The following is a 24,729-nucleotide window of genomic DNA, read 5'->3' as shown; positions in this document are numbered from 1 at the left end:
TCCCAGGATGAGGGCTGTGTGCTTCGGACCCAGCTATATGCTTCTAGGAGCAAGAGCCTTCACGGCTCTTTTTATAATTAGTGTTTTGTTCCTTAAATCCTGTACATTTCTAAACATTTTCTGAAGGATTCTCACTGGTTACCGATGTTCCCATAAGGCTAAAGTGTAAATACATTATTCATTTTCAAGTTCATGGCTGAACCTCCTTGAATTATGAATATGTTTATGGTCAATAAATATAGTTTATTAATAGCACACAGTGTACTTTGGCCTTCCCTCCGTGTTTAATGAAATCATTAATCTCTGTAACCTCTACCCACAAACTAAATTGCGCTGGAATTCATGAAAAATTGCAAATTCTATGGCCTCATATAAAGCGTATGTAATGTAAAAGTAGGTCTTAGTACCCTTCAATTATGTTCCAAATTTATTCAGAATCGGTCATGTCCTTTGCAAATCATTGGGCAATGTGAGACATACATGAAATTCTAAGAGTGAAATGTAAAAAGTCCCTACTTTATTTGGTTAAAGATGCACATGAGCATGACATAAGTTCTTGCTTAAACTTAAACCCTGACAAACATCATAAAAGATAAATGGGAAAAAGATGTGACCAAACCCTACAGGTGTCTGATATACACAGAAAAAAGGTTCATTTTTTCCTACCTGAAAAGTAGAATTTTTTTTAAAAGTAGATTATTAAACTGCAACACTTTAAAAAATGATACATGATATTGGAAAGGGTGGGGGAAGTGAAAATTTATGCTTAGTAGTGGGAGAATAAATTGGTACATTCTGTAAGGTAACTTGTATCAAGAGCCTTCAAAACGTTCATGCTTTTTCCTAGTATTTTCATTTCTGAAAGCTTATTCTGAGAAATCTCAAATGTCCTTGAATATTTATATCAAGAACGTTCATCACGGAAGCATTTATGATTGTGAAAAATTAGCCTGGCGTGGTGGTGCACACCTGTAGTCCCAGCTACTTGGGAGGCTGAGGCAAGAGGATCACTTGAGCCCAGGAGTTCGAGGCTGCAGTGAGCTATGATCATGCCACTGCACTCTAGCCTGGGTGACAGAGCAAGATCCAGTCTCAAAACCAAAATTAAAAATAGTGAAAAATTAGAAGCAACCCAGATGTTTAATAATAGGAGACTGGTAAAATTATACAATATGTATATAGCGGAATATTGTGCGGTAACTAAAAATCATTTATTCAATAAATAAGCAACTGGGGCAAAGCCTTGCTATGAGAAAAACGTAATTTTAATTGTGAAAATAATCAGTTTATGTAAAAAAAGATCAAGAGGATAAAAATATTGTACCAAAGGATTTATATTTTTTTCTAAGTGGCGGCATTATGGGTGATGTTGTATTTTCCAGATATTCTACTTTGAAAGTCTGTTGCTATTATACTTTGCAATAAGATATGATAATGCTTCAATGATGCTGACTAAAAAAGAAGTGAGTGTTTGATTCCCTAAATTGACGAAACAGGGTAGTTGAAACAGATGCAGGACTTGAGGTGGCAGGATCACTGGACTTCCTTCCTGCCGGCCAGGCTACCTGGGGAATCCAGAAGAGAAAAATAAATGACAGGTCACTTCTCAGTCTTGACCCTAAATTCCGAGACTGGAGGAGGCAGCCCGGAAAGGTGAGGTTGTTTCTAGAAATTTGATTAGCAGCCTGTTGGGAGGAGTTGGAGCAAAGCTTCTCTGTGCCCTAAACCCATCCCTCCTCCATCACGGTGGGCTGCAGGTGTGCATGCCGGAGAGGGACACTCAGCACAGAGCTCTGAGCTGTGCACGGTTACCCTCACCAGCTAGCTCTGCAAAAAGCATGGCTTTGTGTGCTCGTGGCCCCTCAACAGCGGTTTGGCAGAACCAGCGGCTCTGGTGTTTTGTCAGAGTCCCTTTCCTTGTGACATCTTACGACGATGCTTTCTAACTTTTTCCTTGCACTCCTAGGAGATGAATAGGAATTTTAAATGCAAGAGGAAAGAGAACAAAACACCTTTTCTTCCTTCCCCTCCAAAAAAATAAAAAAAGACCCTACTGTCAAAAGTGCCTTTTTAAAAAATTTTTTTTAGCCTGTCTCTTCCTTTTCCCTTCTTTCCCAGATTCTGTTTGGCAGTTGGTTTGTGAAAACCGGTGTGAGCCACAGCAGCCTCCTCTCCTATACCGCCTCCCATCTGCAGCTTGGTCTTTTCCTTTTCCTGGTCTGTACGATGCGCTGTATATTTAGACCGCCTACAGCAGTGGTGGTCCGTGTGCTATTTAAAGTGGAGCTGGAAAGTCAGGAAGAGCAGGGCTGTTGATCAGGACTGGCTTCTGCATGTTGCTGGCTCTCATCCTTGAATCCCGGAGGCTGGAAATATTTTGGGGCCGTCAAGAGAACAGATGGTCTGTGAAGGCAGCTGGCCCATGCGGTAATGAGTCCACAGAGGCAATTGGTCATTCTCTGAGCTTGGAGTAGGATGTTGCTTCTCTTTGTAGCATTCGAGGTGTGGAGAGAGCCTTGGGTTAGAACACACAGAGCTAGAAAATGTGTGTGAATGTGTCATCATGGCTGATAGCAGCTCAGCTTGGCTTGCCAAGGAAAAGGTTCCTAACAAAAAATGGAAGAAGAGTAGTTTTCTTTTTTTTTTTTTTTGGTTTTTATTTAAAATTAGAGATACTCAACTATGTTTAATAGGGCTAAGGACAGATGATATTGTAAATTGTAAAGGGAACTAGTGAAAATACAACATGGGAGACTCGAGGGTGCAAAACCCCCATATAGTATACTTCCCTTTCATAGCATTTGTGTCCTGTGATTAAGTTATTTGGATCCCCCCAACTAGGTTGAGATGAGGGACCATTTCTCCTGCCTCGTTGTAGCCCTAAGATTAAGCAGAGTGCCCAGTACATAGACTTGATTAAATGTTTGTTGAGTGAATAAATGAACTTACAGAGGAGTAGGAAGCAGGAGCACAGGTTAGAGGGATTGGCCTTGGGAAGGAGGAAGGAGAATGCTTCCTTTGAGACCAGAAAAAAAGGATGGTTCTGCAGAGTGATGAGTAAATTTTTCTTCATTTGCTTTTCTTTTGAGAGAGATTAGGAATTTAAAGTCTAAACATATAAAAATGACCACTGTAATAGATATTAAATGTTTGACAATGGTGATTTCGTATGACAAGCTCATTGCCCCATATCTCTGTGCATTTTGATTCGACTCCTTAAAATAGAAGGCTAATATAATTGTAGATTTGGTATTTCTATTTTAGTAATTATCCTGATTTTCTTACTTGGCCATAACTGTGTATTATTAATTTTTAAGAACCCTGGCCCCATGTAAAATAAAAACCCTTTGATTTTACTGTAACTCGTGAGCAGGGAAAATTGATTAGACGATCCCGTTGCAGTCCTGTCTCCGCATGAACTTGGCTTTGGAGTCGGGCTGCCTGCATTCAAATCTCAGATGACCATTTAACTAATTGTGTTGTGTATCCAGGGTGTTTAACCTCTCTGATCCTCAGTGTTTGTAGCTGTAAAACTCACATTACTAATGCCTACCTCACAGGGTTGTAAACAACAGAGGGGCTAATACACGTGATGCTTTTATAGCAGTGCCCGGCACAATAAATGTTGTAATTGTTACTGTTTTTGTTATTGCTTGCAAGGAATATGGAGAAAGCATTTTTATAGCCCCAGGCATTTTGTAGACTCCTTTCCTGGTTCCTCTTACCATTCTGAATTATAGTTGATTTTCTCTAAGATACTATTGAGTCATGTTAGGTTCATTTCCCTTTCTGGAATCATCTCCAAAGTGTCATTTAATATAAACAAAATTGAACATCTTTCAGCGAAGAGTTTTAGAAGTTCTCTTCACAAAGTTAGAATGCCGATCTAACCCTGTGCTGATAGTGTGGTTATCAGTGGTTGTGTTGAAAGTGTGGGGAGTATGTTAATCATACTTTGTGTGCACACAGTATCTGGTGGGGTAAGATGGCATCTCTTGGGAGGTGTACGATATGGAGAATTTTGAATCTAAGGAGAATGTCAATATTCACTTACATTTGTTCTCGCACATCTTGAAATGAGAGTTTTTGATCTTTCTCCTTTTCGTGTTTTGGGCTGTGTGTTTTCATTCTAAACCCCCAAGTCATCTTTGACTAGGGAGATGAATGATTTTATGATCACCATAGTGTTTTTCTAATTAGAAATCATCTTAGGAGGTGAGTGGAGTAGAAAGCATCTCTCAGTTGGCATGGGAAAAGCCACACTTGCTGAGAGCTGCTGTGCACAGCAGAGGTGCATCTAGGCTGAAGGCAAGATTGTTAGTGCCGTGGCTTCTCGCCTGTTGGTGTTTACCAATACTTGAGTCTTTCAAAGCCTGATCATTTTTCTTCTCTGGAATTTTACCCATTAACCCATTATTCTTATTGACTTTGCATCCATCTTGTTAATTGCTATTAGGTTCGAGCTACTCCAGCTCAGGGCTCACTTGTCTTGCCCTCTGCACTAGATGCAGGCTCCTCCATGGTCTTGACACATGGTGGTCCCTTCCTCCACCATGAGCTGTGTCCTGGGACCTCCCTGTCATGGAAGCTGGGTGTCCAGTGCTCTTTGGATCTGGACCCAGTTTGACTAGCAAAATCCCCAGTAAAAGAAACTCATCCTTTTATTTTGGGACACCATAGCTCCTGTTGGAAGGTGAAATGCTCTCGTTGGGGTGTTGGTGGGAGTGAAATTGTTTGTCTTTCGAAGGCAAAGCCATGTTTCAGGATATATTAACATGATAGATGAGTCTCTGGGGCAGAACGAGAGTAAATGTTAAAGCAAAAGCTTTCAGGGAGAAAATTTAAGCTCTTTAGAGTTGTCAGTTTGAGGAAAAAAATTGAGGTAATTTTTCAGAAGGGAAGCATTGTGTAAAAGTGCAAGTTGGCATCTGAATGTAGGTTAACGTACATCCCCAAAAATAATGGCTAAAGGATTTCTCTTTGCCTTGGCTTCCTAAGAGGACGGGTAGTAAATCCTGATATCCGTTTGCACAGGTGTTAAAGAGTAGGTAGCCCTTTTCTTCAGCAACTGTTATTTAGCACCTACTGTGTGCCAGGCACTGTCCCAGGCAGCGGGGATCCAGAAGTGAAAACTCAAAGCCTGGTTTGCGGAGCTCATGGTCTAGGTGGGGCAGAGGATGAACATAGACCTAAGTAAGCAAATTACGTGGCATGGGAAGGGGTGATTGGCTTCATAGAGGGAAGATCAAGGTGATTAAGGGGTGGAGGCCCCCAAGGGAGGACATGACAACCTCACATTAGATGGTCAGTCTAGACCTCATGGAGAAGGTGACCTTGGAGTAGGAACTTGAAGAAGGTGAGGGAGCAAGTCGTCCCTATACCTGGAGGAAGAGGGTGTCCAGACGGAAGGACCAGGTGGTGTTCAAGCTCTTATGCAGGCAGGTGACCTGGTGCACGTGGAACCTGCTAAATGTGCAGACCTACAATCCCGACTCCCATAGGAGACCCAGGACAGCAGAGCGCAAGAGGGAGCCTGTTGCTCTGGCCTGCCACTGACGTAGTGTGAAAACTTTAGAGCAACAGTTTACTGGGAAGAAATATTCCTTTTTCCTCCCAGTGTTGGTGGTGTTGCTCCTAATCTTAAAGATAACTTACTGCTGGCTAAGCTTGGTGGGGATGTGGAGCGAGAAGAGAAATGAGCCCTTGTTTATACACGTTTCACTCCCACAGAGCTGGGCACGCCACATCCCTGAAACTTGGAGAATTAGAAATTCCAGTTCTTCAGCATCTGTGCTTAGTTAGGTTTGTATAAAATTTGCGACTTGTTTCCTATTCAGAATTTCAGAATGGAAGCAACTGAAATACGCATTGCTGTAGTTATTTATAATTCATGGTGAAGAAAATAAGCTTACCATGTTGAGACTTGCTCTTTTAGAGTTCTGTACTCTACAAAGTATCTGTCATCCTGCTGTTTATATCACACCTGGGTCTTTAACGGAGTTTCAGTGTGTAGGTGAAGGTTCTTCCTGAAGACAGGCATTAGTATGACCCATGGGGAGAGTTTTTTTTCCAAACCTAAGTCAAGAAATAAGGCTTTTCCACTGGGTTCTTATTAAATTTCAGGGCCTCTGAAGGTTCTTAATGAGGAATACTAATGGTCCGGGTTTTCCCTATCTGCGTCTGCATACAGGTCCCTTAATTTGGGGTATTCGCCTGGTTAGCACAGCACTTCCTACACCTTTTGTGTGGCATCAGAATTCTTCATAAGCCTCCAATACTTAAGACATAATAAACAAATGAAGGAAAGTAAGATAGTGAGAAAAATGAAGTGGTATCCAGATTTTATAATAATCATGGAAGAAAAAGAATAAGTCCGGCTGTATCATATTGCTGATATTGATTAAAACCAAAGGCCAGTCTGCAAGGCACCAAGGTTACTGGCCCATGATGGCACTTTGAGAACCCTGGTTGTCACTACAGATTTGAGATTTTGCGTCCTTAAGAGACCTCTCCCCGTAGTCTACCTAGACCCTCATACAAAGGCGAGATGGAGACTGGAGTTTTTTTCTTTTCTTTTTTTTTTATTTCAGCATATTATAGGGGTACAGATGTTTAGGTTGCATATGTTATCCTTGCCCCCGCCCCCAAGTCCGAGCTTCAAGCATGTCCATCCCCCGGATAGTGCACATTGCACTCATTGTGTATACATATGCCTGTCCCCTCCTCTCCCCTCCCCATTATTGGAGTTTTTTTCTTTATAGCTGTGGCCCTTGAGGTGTCTTAGTCTGTGCTGGTGACAGCTGTAATGATTCCAGCTTATGTAAGGGAAGGGACAGGGCCCTTGACCCCGAAGACAGATTTTTTTCTTTTTACATGAGTCTTACAGATGGATCCCTGCCCCGAAGTGTAATATTTTCTCCTATCTCTTCCACTTCCGTCTCCTCACATCATAACAACCCACACGTTCTATCTGTCACTAGTAGATCATTTACTCTTTGAGGTTTTAACTTTGCATCCAGGTCTACAGAACCATCAGATAAGTCATTCTCCAGGCGTTCGGGCTTTTGTTGCGCTTCTCAATACTCCTGCTACAAGTTGTTCTCATAGAAACAGCCACTATCCAAACGTTAACAACCTACAATGACACACGGCTTTTCTACACAGGGAAAACCAGGGTCTATCAAGACCATTATTGTTAAACACAAGGGAAAAATGCAGACTGTATTTTTTAAAAGAGAATAACAAACACAGAGGACTAGAAGCTCATCTTGATTTCAGTGTTGTTTACTCCCATTTCATTTGAGTATTAGACCTTCAGGGGATAAATACCTTTGTCACGCTGGGCCTTGGTAACATTAATGACCCTTTACCAATGCAATTTATAGTCATAGAGCAATTCAGTGGGTAGAGAAAGGGGAGGCATTATTTTTGCCATTACTTAACTTCCAGAATTACTCTAAAGAGCAGTGTTACGTTCTTGGCCAAGTGCCAGTGCCCCTTGACTGCCTGCAAATGCTTCCCCTCCATCTGGGAATCGCTAGATGCTGGAAGCATTGAGATCATATTCCCTAAAGTGATGCTTTCCAGCCTTGGTTGCACATTACGGTCCCTTGGAAAGTCTGGGCCACACAGAAGAATAATTAAATCAGAATCTCCGAGAGACTGCAGGGTCCAGACATCAGCATTTTCGAAGCTCCCCAGGTAATTCCACTGTGCAGCCACAGCTGTGAACCACAGCTTAAAGGAATCCCTGGATCTAGAGCTGAAAGAGCCTCACATCTAATGGTTCCCAAGCCTGTGCCTGTGCAGGGAGTGGGGTCCCTGGAAATTGTGACACTCTTTGTCAGACATCATGAAATAGAATTGACCTTCTCTTTTAAACTATTACATGGCTTCATGCCATTTTGGGGGGAAACTGAAGTGTTCTGTTTCCCACACCCTTAAATAGTGTTCTAATGCCTGACATTTATCAAGTGCTTGAAATGTTTCGCGTATTGTTCTAAGTGCTGTGTACATACTTCAATACTCCCAACAGCCCTCTGAGATAGCTAGTTTGTTATGATCATTTTTATTTTTGAAGTGAGTGCACAGGCAAAGAAGGTTAAGTACCTTTTCCAAAGTTACACAGCTGGGACTTGAACCTGTGTTTCCTTTTAATTGGTAGATTTAAACCATTTAATTATAAGGTAATTACTGATGAGTTAGAGTTTATGTCTCCCAAGTTAACTAACTACATAACCATGGTACATTTTTATTTTAGAGAGTTCACCAAGAGACTAAACTAAAAATAGCTATTCATGGGCACGGGACCAGGGGTCTTTGTTTATTTACTTGATTTAATGTCCAAAGTAAGAGTTTGATATTATCCACTTAAAAAGTTTTCTAGGCTAAATTTACTGTAGCCATGCCAAATTGTGTGGAATTTTGGGGTCTCAGCCACCCATTTGCCCATGTGTTTAATGGACCTAGAACTTTTTTCTGAGGAAAATCATGGTCTGACCCAGGGCACTCCCACTGCTCAGCTCCATGTAGAGATTGAGTGGCCTTATGTTCTGGCACTTGCCTGGTGTGTCGTAAGAGAATATCAATAATACCGAAAGCACAGTAACCGACCGTGTCTGCTCCTGCTCTTACTCAGCAGCGTAGCTTATATATGTGCTATGAACTTGTCAGAGAACACAACATCAGATACTCTTGTTCCAGATGACATTGCTGCATTACAAATGATCCCAGAATTTAGTGGCTTAATATCCCCATTTTCATACACTGACAGATTCTGTGGGTCAGGAGTCCAGAAAGGACACAGTAGGGATGGTTTGTCCCTGCTCCAGCATGTCTATGGCCTCATTTGGGGGTGGGGGTGACAGCTGGTGGCTAGAATCATCTGAAGGTTTGTTCGCTCTCAGATCTGGCATCTGGCCTGTGATGACAGGAGGACCAGTACTGCTAACTGGAGTGGCCTGTCCACGTTGCATGATGTCTTCACAGCGTGGCACCCTTGGGGTAGTTGCACTTTTAATGTGGTCATCTGGGCACCAAGAGAATGCTCCAGCAAACAAGGTGGCAGCTGCATCACTCTGCTCTTTTCTTAGTCAAAGCCCCTCAGATTCAAGGGGAGGGGACAAAGACATCTCCTCTTGATGGGGTCATGACTCATTTGGGAAAAGAACATTCAGGAAGTATTACCCAAATGGGCTAAATATTATCTATTCCTATGGGTTGTTTTTTTTTTTAAATCCTTACATTAAACTATTATTTGAAAATGGCATATATAATAGACCATATTTTGACATCTAATGGAATCATTTTTACTCTTGAGTGGTACACCATCAGTCATATGCTATGTGAATAAAGTTACTGTAGGAGTTTTGTAGAGGTAGTGTCTATCATGATCCTAAGATTGCAATTGTCTGTGTTCTGGTTTATTGCTATACCATGGACACAGTGAGTCATGTACTGGTTAGTGCCTAGGTTGTACAGTTGGGGAAACTGGGGCTTTGAGAATTGACTCTGCTCAAAATCATAGAGCAAGTTGATGGTTGAATGGAATTAAAATTCAGGTCTCTCTCCTGTGCCAGACTGTGTCTGTAAGAAGTTTCCTTGGCTTTGTTATCTGAGATGTTGCTTTGCAACTCGCCACAACACTAGGAGTTTGGCATGACTGAAACATAGGTTGGCATCCTGAGCAGATTAGTCTATTGAAAAGGATGTTCCCATTGGGTTGACAAACCTCCTGGCTGCCAATATGCAGTGTTTAAGTTGTTTCCTTGTATGCTGTTCACACCAAAGAAAAAAGGCTTTGCGCTTTGTCATTGTGTCGTATTTTCCCTTGGTGGCCGGTGGAGGTATGTGTCTGTGTCTGTGTTTCTAAGGATGTGGAGGAAAGTGTGGCATAAGATTCATCCTTCTAACTGAAAGTTAATCTCTATGGGTTTCTCTTCAAAACTTCACAGTGATTGGAACATACTTTTTTACAGCTTAAGAGTAAGATTGTGACAGGTTTTGTTTTGGCTATAGGGATTATCCGAAAATAAAAGCAAACCCCAAACCAAGATCTGAACAAAACCCAAAACCCATGTGGTGGCAAATGGTAAGACGGCCTTAGCATGACACACGGGTTTTCCATGATTTGGAACCTTCTTGGCCCTCCAGCTTCATGTCCTACTATAGTCTTCACCTGGCCCCTCTCCCAGCCTTGCTGGACTTCTGTAGTCTTCTGAATGCACCATGTTCTTCCTCTGTACTATTGTATATTCTGGTCAAGCAGCCTGGAAAGTCTTAGCCTGTCCCCTACTACACAGCTCTTCCTCCTCACCTTAAATCAAGTACTTTCCTGTCTGGGTGGACTTCTGGAAATCTCCCTGCAGAGTTAGGGGTTTCTGCCAGTACCCCCAGCCCTGACCACATTGCTGTAGCTGCTCATTGCTGTTTCTGTGCTCCAAATTTGCACCCCCTTACAGGGTAGGGTACCTATTTTATTTATTTTTATGTAGTCTATTACAAAATATGGAAGGTGCTTGTTGAGGGATTGCTGCCTGCATGAATCACTGGATTAGTGGGTTAACAGAAGCATAGCTTTCTGTTCACTATCATCTTGCCTTTAGCTACTGCCCTTGTCACTCTACAAGGTTTCCAAGAAATGATACGTTGTTCAGATTTCATTTAAAATACTGCCACAGTTTGGACTATAGCTTTAAACTTTCTCTATATTAGGAAGTAGTTATTCAAAGGGCAAAAAGAAAATTGTGTCTACAAGTATGCTTTTCCCATTGACTTTCTTAGGTTGGTGTGGGTGTCAATTTCTCTCCCTTTTTGTGACCTCCACGGAACCAATAGAACAGATGCAGACTTTTTAATAGCACCTGTTTAGTGGGCAGTTGGTTATAGCTCATCTCATCAGAAATACCATCGACTTAGACCACTATTGTTATTTATTAAAATGGCTAGTTCTTCACTTTTACTGTCTAACATTTATTGAAGACTCCTCAGGTACCAGTTTGAGATAAACCAGTGTTTCCCAAAAGCTAGTCCTCAGACCCCAGCTGAACAGGTCTGGTGTGGGGCCCAAGAATCCGCATTTTTCAAGCTTACCGGTTTCTACTGGCATAGATGAATACAGGTCAACTAATGTCTAGTATGGTAGAAAATTGTGACCTACTTTACAGGCTCATGATTTTTTTTCTTAATCTTCAGTTTGTTGTGGTTTATCTGTAGTTTAGAAGTTCCACAGAAATACACATGTATTTTCCCCAAAATGTCCAGTGGATTCAATCTTACAGCCTATTGGTAAAGCTAAAATGAATTCCTACCACTGATTAATTAGATGAATCTGTCCAAGAAAATCAGTGCTTGTAAGAGATGCTACTTATGACTTTCCTTGAAGTGCAAAGCAGTTGATGTTGTTGCTTTGAATGTACACTGTGATCTAACTTCTAAGACCAGGAAGTGGGAACCCTGGGTCATTAAATATCTTATTTAAGGTGGTACAGAGTCAGTAATAAAGCCAGGGTCAAGGTGGTAGTCTCTGGGGTGGGTGTTGGCCAACCATAGCATCTGTCTGAAGGAGCCAGGAGACTCAGTGTGTCTGACAGAGGGAAGGACCCAGTTATAATTATGTCAGTGATTGTGGATGGTCATGTAAGTGCGATACGGTGCAGGGCTTTGCTAACCAGTATGGATGGTTAAGGGGGAGTGGAGATAAAAATTCATTGTACATGACAGAGGGCTTTGGGGTCAATGATTTGGAAATTTTCAGTTATTATACATCAGAAATGAGTTTTTCAGACAACATCTAAAAAACATCCTGTAGAAATATTGCTAAAAAAATAAAAAATTACCGGCCGGGCGCGGTGGCTCACGCCTGTAATCCTAGCACTCTGGGAGTCTGAGGCGGGTGGATCTCTCAAGGTCAGGAGTTCGAGACCAGCCTGAGCAAGAGCGAGACCCCGTCTCTACTAAAAAAAATAGAAAGAAATGATCTGGACAACTAAAAATATATATATATATAAATTAGCCAGGCATGGTGGCGCATGCCTGTAGTCCCAGCTACTCGGGAGGCTGAGGCAGAAGGATCACTTGAACCCAGGAGTTTGAGGTTGCTGTGAGCTAGGCTGATGCCCGGGCAACAGAGCAAGACTCTGTCTCAAAAAAAAAAAAAAAAATTGACCCAAATATTACATATGCTAATATGTAGATCATGAGGCTTTTTATCAAAAATGTTCACATCTGAGTCCACAGTGGTAACTTTAAAAAGATTAGTAATTGGATTCTGCTTTCAAGCATATTTAATGCAAGGACAGCAATTGGAGGGGCTTGCTCTGGAGTCCTGAGCTGTTTGAGAGCAATGATGCATTAAATGATTGATGGAGCACTGCGGAATGACATGATGATAATATAATGACAATTGTTATTGCTAACATCATTGATGACTTCCTGTGCATTAGGCATGCATGTTTTACAAGGATTAATTTATTTAACCTTCACAATAGCCCTGTGAAGTAGGTATTATTATTGATCCCATATCTTAAAGAAATTGATGTCAGTGAATCAATCAATAATATATTATCTTACTCTTCAAAGGTGAGTTTTAAGGTAGACTTTTCTGATATACTTTGGAAAGTTGATAAGCTTTTGAAGCATCTTTCCTGATGTTTTTCTATTCTCAAAAGTCAATCTCAAAAAGAGCAGAAAAGAGTTATAAACATCCTTTTGATGGTAAAATTGATTAAAGAGCTTTACTGACATTGCTCTTAGAGTCACACTCACGTACCCATCAGTCCATGAATGTATCATTTGTAACCTTGAACAAGTTGTTTCTTTAACTTTTCCAAAATAGGTAAATGGCTTACCTCTAGAAAATACTTTAAAATCAAGATATTTGTGAATGTGGTTTGAAAAATAGACATGAATCAGGGGTAATGTAAATTTCAGTAAGGCTGTAGGTCCTCTATTTTGGCAGTAAGTTGCCTACGTCGTTGGCATGGATAAGGTTGTCAGTTGGCCAAAGACAATAGCATGATCACAAAGTCCCTGGTCTTTGACCTTTTAACTCCAGCTCGTTGCTTCTGCCTCTATCTTAAGTTTTCTGCTTTTCCACAACATCCTGACTGTACTGTTCCACTGTGTTTTGAGAGGAAGTCCCGCAGCTGTCCGGAAACATACCCTGATAATGGCCGCTCTGACATCCCTCCCTCGGATGTTTGTTCTGGAATCCCTACAGAACTGCCTACTGTCCTTGCCTCTGCCATCACTGCCTGGCCTTGTACACCCCGTTTAGTCCACGTTGGCATCTAACATGTATAATTTCTAACCTTTGGTGTCTTAAGGTCATGGGAAGAGCTGGCATCTCCTAAGAAACCCACAATTCTCAAACAATAAGAACTGAAGGCGAAACTGTGTATTCAGGGTCTCGAGCAACCTGTGGTCTGGGTCTGACCAACTTGAGACAGTACTGAGGAAGGAAACTGCAGAGAGGCCTGATGTCCTGGACCTTTGCATCTCCTGGAATAGGTTAAACTTAAACATCCTCAAAATTCATTTTCCCCCCATCCCTTCTGTTCATATTCCTGACTTCAGTCTTGTTTGTTCTCACTGCATCTATGCCTTAACCCTTACTTGTCCTTTAACTCTGCCTTTCCTTAGCCTTCTCCAGCCTGGACCCCATAATATATTCCTTTCACCACTTGCTTCCTAGCACCTGCCTTCCTTGGCCCTACTTGTCCCTTCCCTTCCCTACCTGTCCCACAGGGCCCCGTGCTAGCTCATCAAGTCACCATCGTGTCTCCTCCTCCACCTGTGTCCCTTGTGTGCTGGAGAGCAGGCGCTGACTGTGCATGCAGGTATCAGTGCAGCTTCGTTCTCTCCGGCCCCACTGCCCTCTGTGTAGTGTTGTAACTCCTTTCCACCTCCTTACTCAGCTCCCGTTCTCCACCCTCCTCCCCGGCTCCAGCACTCCTCGCCAGCCTGTAATTCCGCCCTCAGTGCCCTTGCTCTGATTCCCTGAGAAACTGACCACACGTGTGCCATGAGCCCCTCATGCTCCTTGCCCCAAACTCGCACTAACTGTCCCTCTGCCCTTCTCGTTCTTCCCCACTTTGGGGACAAGGTGACCCTCCCTGTCCAATACCAAGTCCTTGCCTGGGTTGTAGATCCCATCCACCTCTCATTCTCATTCCACCTATCCATTTCTGCCTGTTCCTCCCTCTCAACGTAGGAAGGAATCATGTTTCTCTTGCCATTTTTTTTTTTTAAAAACACTGTCAACTCCATAAATTCCTCTAGCTGCTTCTCTATTGTATTTATTCCCTTTTTAGCCAAACAGCTTCCCTTTCTTCTCCCCTCCCTTCTGCGTGGCAAATACTCACTAGGGTCGCAGGCACAAAGTTCTGGTTTTCATGGCACCGACCTTCTGGTGGAGGGAAGAGTAATGCACAGGCAGGTGAATTAACACATTTGGATGGCGTGCCATGGACAAACTAGAATGGAGTCATGTGAAAGAGGTGACAGAGAGTGACTGGGGGGAGGGGTGAGACTAGAGAAGGCCTCTTTGAGGGAGTGGCAATATTGGTAAGATCCCCAGTGATCTCCTCCTTGCCCCATCCAGGGGGCAAGTTTCCTCTTCATCCTGCTTAGCCTCGGTGCGTGGTTGGCAGCGGTGAGCAAGCCTCACTCATCCACTGGGTTCCCTGAGCTGCTGTCTTCTGCCTCTCTGAGCACTGCTGTCATCTGGGACTTCTCAGTCTCCTTTGTGTATCCACACTGCCTGCACCTGAAGGCTTGGTATGTCCCAGGCCTGCAGACTGGACTCCCTCTTCTTCTTTGGACTCTTTTTGGCTGATCTAACCCCCCACTCACAGTTCCAACTTATTCAGCAAGGACCCCAAAGTCTATGTGTCTGCAAAAGGCCTGCTGAGCTTCAAACCTACTTACCCGCCCCCTCAAATCAGCACATCCAAAGCTCAGCTCGGAATGCCCGTGTCACCTGTAACTGGACTTGGCCTGCATTTCTCCCTCTCTCTCACCTGCCATCTCGTTTTCTAACCAAGTTCTCGCAAGCTTCCTTCCACCTCTCATCCTCTCCACTGCCACTGCCTTAGTTCAGACCCTTGTGTTTCCCTGCTGAACCATGGTGACTCTTCCCTCGTTGCTCTCTGATCCCATTCCTGGTTGTTTACCCACGCCCACACTGCTGTAAGGTGATAGTCCTAAAAATCTCATCTCTGCCTTGTTAGAAGACTAACCTGGCTCCCCTGTGCTCCAGGATGGTTTGCACCTGTCACCGTGACTTAGTGGCATCCCCCCACCCCCTGCCCTTTCAGCTTCTCTCCCTCCCTCGCCTGCCTGTTGTACTCCAGCCTTGTCTGAAGTTGGCCAAACATAACAAGTCGGTTTTTGTTTCTTCTGTTTTCTTAGTGTCTTTGCTTACACAGTTATCTTTCCTTCGAATGCTCTCCCTGATGTTGTAGTCTTGGCCAGCACCCATCAGTCTTCAATTCTGGTGAAACATCCTCTATCAAACTGTCCAGACCCTCCACCAGGTGGAGACTGCCTCCCTCCTTGTTCCTCTACACCTGGGACAGACTCCGTCGGGTACTTATCATATTTATGCCTGTTTTGTCTACCTATCTGCCTTCCTCTCTAGAATGTGAATTCAGAAAGCACGGTGATTTCATCACCCTCATCTTTATATCTCTAAGGTAGAGCATAATCCATGGTAAATAATAGCCATAAGAAAAATCAATAAGGATGACACTAACCATGTCATTTGCCTGTGAATCGTGTGAGGCTGGCAGGTCACCTGGTGAGAAACCCAGTCCTTTGCAGCACTGGAATCTTAACACGCCTTTTCTACTCATTGTCAAATGCCCACTGGCTTTCATGAGTTGATACATATGTTGTAGTTTTCTTGGGGGCGAAGGGAGAAAGGCTCTGAAGAGAAAGTTGACTGCTAGTACTAATGATCAGGTGAGAAAGGAGCTCTAAGTAAGTGAGGTTCTTAGAAAGTTCGGAACTGGAGATTGGATTTGTCGGATTGGATCTATGACATGAACAAGGACACAACGAATGCAATGTATAGAAATAAGAAGATGATTCATGAATTGCTTCAGCAAGCACATCAGTCAGTGCAGCTGTTTCTTATCAAGTGAAAGACACTTTCCGTGCAAGTTGAAACAGTAAGAAGCCGAGTCAGGACATGCCCAGAGTCGCTGCTGTGAACAGATAAGCTGTAATGCAGGAGAGAGTAAGGAACATTTCCATAGCCCAGCAGACGAAGAAGAGCCTCAAAGTGGATCCTTTCCATTGCTTTTCATGGGGAAAATGATTGCCTTTATAGTTTCTGAGCACTTGGGGATTCATGGCAGTCTTAGGACATCTCTTTCACAAATGTTGAGTTTACCACTTTACCTACAAAAACAGATCTGGCAAGCGGTGACACTGTAATGATGTCTCATTTATCTCACTTGGTCTGGCCCGGTCTGGGAATGAGATATGCCATTTAAGCAGGGTTTTCTAGATAACTGAAGCAACAAAATATTTTTAAAAAATACTATTTTGGACTAAAATCTTAGGTAAAGCAGAATATGCATTTACAGAGTCAACAGGTCTATGCTCTTATAGTGATATCTTCAAAGGCAATTTACATGGCTGAAGTGTTTTTTTCTTTATATTAAATGATCCAGACATTTCCAATTTAAAAAAAAATAATAATGTTCTTCCTCCTGGAGGCTGCCTGTCACTATTTACTACTGTCAGCATTTCTGCCTCTTACAGATTTTCTTTTCCCAAATACTCTTCTTTTTCTTGCTAAAAATATCTTTTTCCATTAAAATCCCCTCTTTCAAAATTTTACTTTCAATGTATGGAAATTTGGGTAATTTATGTTGTAACTGTCAAAATTATATGGTAAAGTAAAAGGGAAGCTCTAAGGGTAGGTGTGAGGGGTATCTGTGGGTCAGGGAGCTAAGTACAGTGGGTTTTACTACAGACTTTGTTCTGACTTTTGGAAGCTGTTTTTCACGTTCCAAATTCCTTTCTGTGCTCTAAGCTGTCCATGTTACATATGAAAAGTGGCTCTGGGCAGGGCAGGGGCAGTATGTTCTAGTCGTTGACAAGTAAGGGGAACACAAGCAAATCACAACTTCTTTGGGTCTCCGTTTCCTCATCCGTCACATGAGAAGGCTGGGTGAGACGGTCCCCGAGGTCCCTTCATGTTCTCATATGCCAAACAAGTAGTTCCGGGGAGAAGCGTTCAAAAGCTGTAAGAGAAGAGTGCCTGAGGATGAGTGATCACTTCGGATTGAGAACATCCTGGGAATCTTCCCAGAGCAGGAGGGGTGGATACATAGATGAATCGTGGAGTTGTGTGTCTTTGAGAAAGTGTGAAACCTTTTTAGAAGACAGAAAGTTACTGCGGTGAAATACACATCACTTAAAACGTGCCAGTTTGAAGCGTCCAGTTTAGCAGCACTAAGTACATTTACACTGTTGTGCAACCATCGCCACCATCCGTCCCTAGAACATTTTCCTCCTCTCAAACAGAAACTATGTACTCATTAAACACTAATGTCCCGTTCACCCTCCCCCAGCCTCTGGTAACCTCTCTTCTACTGTCGCTATGAAGTCGACTACTCCAGATGCCTCGTATCAGTGGAATCATACACTATTTGTCTTTTTGTGACTGGCTTTTTTCACTTGGTATAATGTCCCCAAGGTTCATCCATGTTGTAGCGTGTGTCGGAATTTCTTTCCTTTGTAAGGTAGAATGATATTCTGTTGTACATCTAGACCGTATTTGTTTATCCATTTATCTCTTGATGGAGATGTGGGTTGTTTCTGTCTTCCAGCTGTTGTGACTAATGAGTGCACAGGTATCTGGGTCCTTGTTTTTAATTCTCTTGGGCACTACCCAGAAATATATAATGGAGTTGGTGGATCATATGGTAATGCTATGTTTAACTTTTGGGGGAAGTGCTGAATCGTTTCCCACAGTGGCTACTTTGAGCTACTGCAAAAGCAGGATCTGAGCGTTAGCAGGGACAGGTGAAGGGCCAAAGAACACATATGTGGGACGGATTGGGTCCTGGAGCTGGCATGGGGTTGGCAGATGATGGCAGCTGTCCAGCTGGGAGACCCAGGCTCCACGTGGCAAGGTAGGAAAGGCAGGCACGAATGAGTGGTACCTTTCTCGTTCTGTCATGATTTCCAAGGTTATAAGTTGAAGACGGGGCACAGAGACGGGCCTGTGTCTGGTTAGCTCCTGGTCTACCGAAGGAATAGACATTTGCAGGAACAGACTACAGAGATGTGTCTGGAATACATGGAGGTGCCTCTACCTAGTTGGTGGCCCTAGAGCTGACCCCTTGAGTACAATAAGATGAGCATTGGGATGCTGGCACAGGGAGCTGTCACTCCAAACTCAAAGTAAGCTTAGCACCTGTGGAGGGAAGGAAGGAAAAAGTGGTGCTGAGTAGGATGTCTAAACAAAGATCTAAGCTAGCTCCACAGTTCTGATTTTGGTCTTTAATTTGTGTAGTGCCTAAAATGATAGTATTCTATAAAACATCACAAAGAAGGTGTTACTGTGGCCACTTCACTTTGCATTTGCCTTCCACCCCTCTTTCTCTAAGTTGCTTTGTGTTGCCACCACTGAAGAGTTCCAGGAGCCAGAGGATTGATTGATGTTCGGGTGACATTAAAGAAGACAAACTGAGTGTGGCTTCTCTGTGCGGGGATGGAGTATGGGCGTGGTGGGGGAATGGCTGGGTGTGGGTCTTGGTGGACGTAGGGTGCAAAAGAGTTTTACATAATATATTTAAAATAGATGAAATTAAGGAATCTAAAATCAGATTCATAAGACAATTAAGGTAATTAGACAGCATATGGGAAAACATGCTAAAACGTTGATGTAATGGCTGTTTCAAGGCACAGCATGTGGAAGACAGAAAGCAGCTGAAATTGTAGTGTGCCAGGTGAGCCTGGGTGCTGCGACCTTCCCAATGGGCACAGGAACCGCTGACCATGGCTGGGGGTCTCTGTCACACTGGGCCGATGGTGCAGGCACCCCCAAGACAGCTAGTGTCATATAGTTGTGGAATCGTTATGCATAAGAAGTATCACATCCTCTGGGTTCTTTATGAATAGATATCTATCTCTTGAGACAGGTTTGGGTATATTGCTATCCATATTTTCAACTCTGTGGATTTAGATCTTAAAACGTTAATGATTCTTATCCTGTCTCTAAGAAGGAAAATGACTCAGTTGAAAAAAACCACCCCCTAGCCCACGTACATTTTTATCTGCACATTAAATTGTCAGCTGTCATTTCCATGTTTGCTGCTGCGTGGAGAAGTTACGCTGCTGACACAGAAACGCAAGGAGACGCAGACACCCACACGGGCAGGCCTGGGTTCAGTCGTGCTGATAATGCCCTCTGTGACCGAATGGGGCTCCTTTCTGACTCAGCCCAACCACATTTGGCCCCTGGGAGTTGGTGGTTCCCCTGGTTGCTCTAGACAACGTCAGAGGTGGGGAAAGAGCCTGTTTCCACAGTGGTGCTACTTGCCTGAAAGAATTAAGAGACTTTGAAGGGAACCACTTAATGTTTCAAAGAAGTCTTTTGAGCTTCCTAAGAAACAAGCTGACTTTCTTCCAAGACTGGTCCCTGCAGGACTCTGAATCCTTTTCCAACATGAGTTGAGCAAAACTCTCTCAGGTTCTCTGAGGGCAGTTGAGCAGTGTGCCCTGCCACCCCGGGGATCGGAGAAGGCTTACGAAGAGAATTTAGTCCTTGTAAGTCTGTACTTGGGTTCTTATACCACCCGTGCTCACTGCCGGTGGGTTGCGTGTTTTGGATGTTCAGGCAGGCCCAGGGGACATCGGGGAGACGTGGGACTGCCTGCAAAATTCCCAGCACCAGACTCTTCTCTGTGGCACCCCCAGGAGATCCAAACTTTGAACGGGATCAAAGAGGCTGTAAAACTGGTGTTACGGGCTGTAAAGCTCCTATAAGGCAAAGAACAGAGAAGAGAACTTGGCAATGTTTGTGAAGAAAGATGTGTAGTTCCCACAAAAGACAAGAAGAGGGAGAGTGAGGAAGGAAAGAGAAGTAGTTTGAGAGAGATCTTGAGAAACTCTGACTGACTATAGGTAGACGTTTTCCCCTGCAGGTTTTTATTGCTACTCAGAGACTGGGAGGTACACGCTCAGCTAAGGTAGGGGTTAAGAGGAAGGAGACGTGGAATAGAAAACATGGTGCAGTGAGAAATGTTCCAAGACACCCAGTGGATGCCTGAAACTATAGATAGTGTTGAATCCCATATCTACTATGCTATATCATACATATCGATGATAAAGTTTGATTCATAAATTAGGTACAGTAAGAGACTGACAATACCTAATACTAAAATAGAACAATTAATATACTGTAATAAGTTATATGAATGCAGTGTCTGTGTGTGTGTGTGTCTCTCTCTCTCAATATCTCGTACTGTACCTCAGGTATCTGAAACCATGGAAAGCAAAATCACGGGTAAGGGGAGACTACTGCATAAATCACAGAGAAAAGCTTATCTGGTGATTGTTGAATTTTACCGTTGTTGGTATTTTCTGTTCCCGACTATAGAGAAAACACCCCTAATACCAGTGATGTTGGGAAGGAGAGGGATCTTGGGCATCGGGGTCATCATTTGCTCATTAGTAGGAAAATGCTGTCATCTGGGCCCTGGGGGACTCACCCTGAGAGTGCAGCCGAGATGCTGAGCTCGCATCTGCAGCAACAAGTGACGCTCTGTGGAGTTGCCGTACCAGTGACACAGGGTGGAACACAGTTCGGAGGGTACAGAAGTAGACATCTCTCCTGCTTCTGCACCTCCTCTGAAGGAGGGTTGTGATGACAACGAACATTTATTGAGGGTTTGCTGTGTGCCACATACTGTTCTAACCTCCTTACATCTATTCAACTGTTTACTCCTCAGAGCGACCCATGGGTAAGATGAGACGCAGAAAGGTTGAGTAACGCCCCAAAGTAAACCTGTAGGGCCAGGATTTGAGCCTGGGCAGTCTGGCTTCGGAGTATGTGCTCTGCTTACAGATAGGAAGGAAGATAGGAAACTAAGTATGATGTGTGCCCACGTAAAAGCACTGGGTACTCTGTATGTTGTCTGTTTTAATGCTTTTAGAAGCTTCCAGAAGGTCCCACAACCCACGTGACCAGCCCTGAGCTACTCCCAGGTTCCCCCAAATAGATCACTACCATCCATCTGCAACAGCCATGATTAATCATAATTTCTAAGAGATAATTGTAACACATGCTTTTTAAATTAAATATAATGAGGCTGATATTCTTCTAATCATGTTGCAGAAAATTTGGATAATAGCACTTAAAGAAAAAAACACATAATCCTACTCCACATCATAGTCTTATTTTGGCATATTTCCTAACAGTCCTTTTTTAAATGCCTCCGTATACTATAAATACAGTTTTGTAGCTAACATTACCAGCTTTCTCCCATGTCTTTATGAAGTCTTGGTAACTATGATCCTTACATTGATATTTTTATTTCTCTTGGTAGTTTTAGTTGAGAGCGTTTTGAGTTTTCTAGTAATTGTTAGATGTAGAGATTGAATCTTAATTTTTTTTTTTTAAAAGGCATTTTGTGCTAGATCTTGGTTAGAAAACACTCAGCAGCCAAGGTTAATTTTTATGACTGTTTTCTCTTGTTTTTCTCTTAACAGGGATCTACCGAACAGAAAGGGATAAAGGCACTCTGTACGAGCTCACCTTCAAAGGGGACCACAAACATGAATTCAAACGACTTGTCTTGTTTCGACCGTTTGGCCCTATCATGAAAGTGAAAAAAGAAAAACTCAACATGGCCAACACGCTTATCAACGTGATCGTGCCGCTAGCGAAAAGGGTGGACAAGTTCCGGCAGTTCATGCAGAATTTCAGGTCGGTTTGTTTGCATGTGTTTATGTTCCTCCGTGCTCTGCGTGTTAGAGCTCTGATATCATTTTCCATCATCTCCTTCATTTCCCCTGCCAAGTACAAAGGCCCCTTTCTCTTGTTCAACCCTGTTTTCTTTGTATAAAGTTTATCATTTGTGTTTGCCTTTCCCTAAAGCAATTAGAAACTCCCAGATAAGCATATTTACCTTCAAGAGTGAAAAATAGGAAGGACTGGGTTTCCATCAGGATCTGCAAAGATGACCTAATGCCTTTCTGTTCGGTTCTGATGTGGATTTGGGCACAGGTTTGGAGACAGCAGGAACTGAGACTCTCGCAGGCAAGCAAGCAACCAAGTGACAATGTTCTAAGTCTTGAGAAGCAGGGAGGAGCTTGCTGGTGACAGAGCCCATGCTGACAATGGATATATGCTAGAGGATGCTCTTGCTCAGCTCTGGCCTGCTTCATCTGCAGCTGGGATGGACTGAATCACAATCTGTATTCTCAACAACATTGCCTCAGAGCTTGAATTTAGGGTTATGCAAAGAAGGTTTCAAGCCCTCATTGTCATGGCTACTCAATAAGCCTAAGCAGGGTTTTATTTTCAGATACACTAATGGAGTTTTTTCGTATGTGTCTTTAAGCCTTTTATTGTGCAATGTTGGATTTTATAAGCTATGATGGCTGACATTCACATATTAGCTGAGGTTAACCAGCTAACTTATTTAACCAGCTCCTTTTGAAGACAGAAAAACATATTATCTAATCATGAATCTTGGAAGATCAAGCTGATTTTAATCTTATTAAATTCACATTATTAAAAGGCAGTAGTGGGCAGTGTAAATGTGTGGTTGATACCTCTCAAAATTCTGGTTCATGAACACTTTTTTTTTTTTTTAATTTAAAGGCTAACTCATTTATAATTAAGTTTAAGATCAGAAGCAAATAGTCTTAGAAGAATCCTTGGAGGTCATCTGGTCTAATCTTCCTTTAATTCCGACTCCTTCTGTAGCATCCCTGACGTAGGGTTCTCTAGGCAATGTGTGTGTGTGTACCAGCCTCCTTCACAAGACGGGCTGCTGCTTTGTTGACAAGCTCTAAGTAAAAAGTGCTTTATTGTTGGAACCTGAAGTCGGCCTCCCTGTCACTTCTACCCAGTGGGTCTAGTTCTACCTCTGGAGAAATGACTGAACAAATCCATTTCCTCTTAAACGTGATAAGCTTCCAAGTATTTGAAGACAGCTATCACAACTTCCCTTGTCTTTTCTTCTCCAGGGACAGCAGCTCTCACTTCCCCCAGCTTTTTTCATAATCCCTAGTTCTTAAACTCTTTTTTTTTTTTCTATATCAGTTGGAGTTGTGCCTTTAGCCATGATACTAATCCAAAGTAGAGTGGGCTCATCTGTTCATCTGTTCCCAATGTATAGAATGCCACTTCGTGCACAATCATTTAACTGTTCCCCCTGGCTCCAGTACTGAAGTGAGTGTTTATGTAGTTTTGGCTTTTTTCCACCTACCTTTGGTGTTTCTGTGTTCTCTCTCTATATATATATCTTCTCTTTGGAATGGCAAGGTGCCATTGGTTGATCAAACATTACTTTCTGAGAACAACTGAACCTGTAGTTGTCACAAGGCATTAACTCAGATCATTACTCTCAGTAATTGGTGTGTCCATATCTAGGACTAGGTTACAGCAAGTTCCTTTGGCTTGGAAGCGCCTACAGATGACAGATGAAGGGTCCTGAGCTTCCGTTCTGCACATAGGCCAGTCATTGGGCACATTGGGCTTGGTAAGGTAGTGTTTACGCCAAAGAAATGTCTGCTCAGTAAAGGGCCAAGTCTTCAGCATGGGACTCGGCCGGGGAGGGAGACTGAAAAAGCAGGATTCTCTTGGGTATCTATGGACAACAGTTTCCTTAGGGTCGTGTCATGAGAATTTCAAGTAATTAACAATAGGAATAAAACAGGGAAGTATTGGTGAGAAACATAAAATTAGTAGCTTACAAGTCTCTAAAATGGAGATGGTAAAATGAAATGCAATTCTAGTCAACGTTTAAAACAATAGAACACAAAAACCTTAGGGCATTTTTTTCTTGACTTTTACAATTCATACATCCATTGCTCACATAGATAGGAAGGGATAGGTTGGGGAAGATTTGTTACTTGGAGACGATCTTTTGAGAGCCTATTGCATGTGTCAGACACATTACCCAGATGTGAGGGATAAGAAGATGAATTTGAGATACAGTATCTGCCTTCATAGAAAATATTAATAGAATCTGAAAATATGGAGCTGGGTGCTACCGTGGAGTTGTAGACAAAAGACAGTGGGACACAGTCTCCCCAGGACAGACAACATTTGAGCTGAAGGTTGAGGGTGGGGAGTTTACTCCGTAATTGAGGAGTTTCTGAGCATGTTAAGGTCTCCGAAAGAATAGGTGTGAGAGGGTAAAATCTGAGAGTATTCAATTCTACATAAGAACTTGGTAAAGGTGGCATTTCAGATCACCAAAGAAGGGGTTATTCAGAGCCTGGTGTTAGGACAATTAGCCAAACATTGCAGGAAAAGTTTAATTCTATTTCACACCAAAAACCAGAGTAAACTCAGGTCAATTAAATATTTAAATGCAATTATTCCAACCATAAAATTACTAGGAGAAAATATAAGGGGCTATTTATTACATATTTAATGTTGTCTTTATGAATTGGAAGCTATTAACTGACACTGAAGATGACACTATGTATGATTTTTATTTCCTTTTTTCCTTCGTTTTGTGAATCTTTATG

General features: G+C 42.7%; 1 protein-coding gene across 1 annotated transcript in view; it reads left to right on the top strand.

Moving 5' to 3' along the window:
• Positions 1–24,729, top strand: part of CSGALNACT1 (chondroitin sulfate N-acetylgalactosaminyltransferase 1) — a 77,998-nt gene that overhangs the window by 15,726 nt on the left and 37,543 nt on the right. Inside the window, exon 2 of the mRNA XM_012662913.1 lies at positions 21,733–21,949. Within this exon, the coding sequence (XP_012518367.1) occupies positions 21,733–21,949 (217 nt within the window). The remainder of the gene's footprint in view (positions 1–21,732; positions 21,950–24,729) is intronic.

This window comes from Propithecus coquereli, unplaced genomic scaffold (genome assembly GCF_000956105.1).
Source record: "Propithecus coquereli isolate 6110/MARCELLA unplaced genomic scaffold, Pcoq_1.0 Scaffold79, whole genome shotgun sequence".
Classification (NCBI taxonomy): domain Eukaryota; kingdom Metazoa; phylum Chordata; class Mammalia; order Primates; family Indriidae; genus Propithecus; species Propithecus coquereli.
The sequence above is the reverse complement of the archived record's forward strand: the minus strand, read 5'-3'. Positions and strand labels throughout refer to the sequence as shown.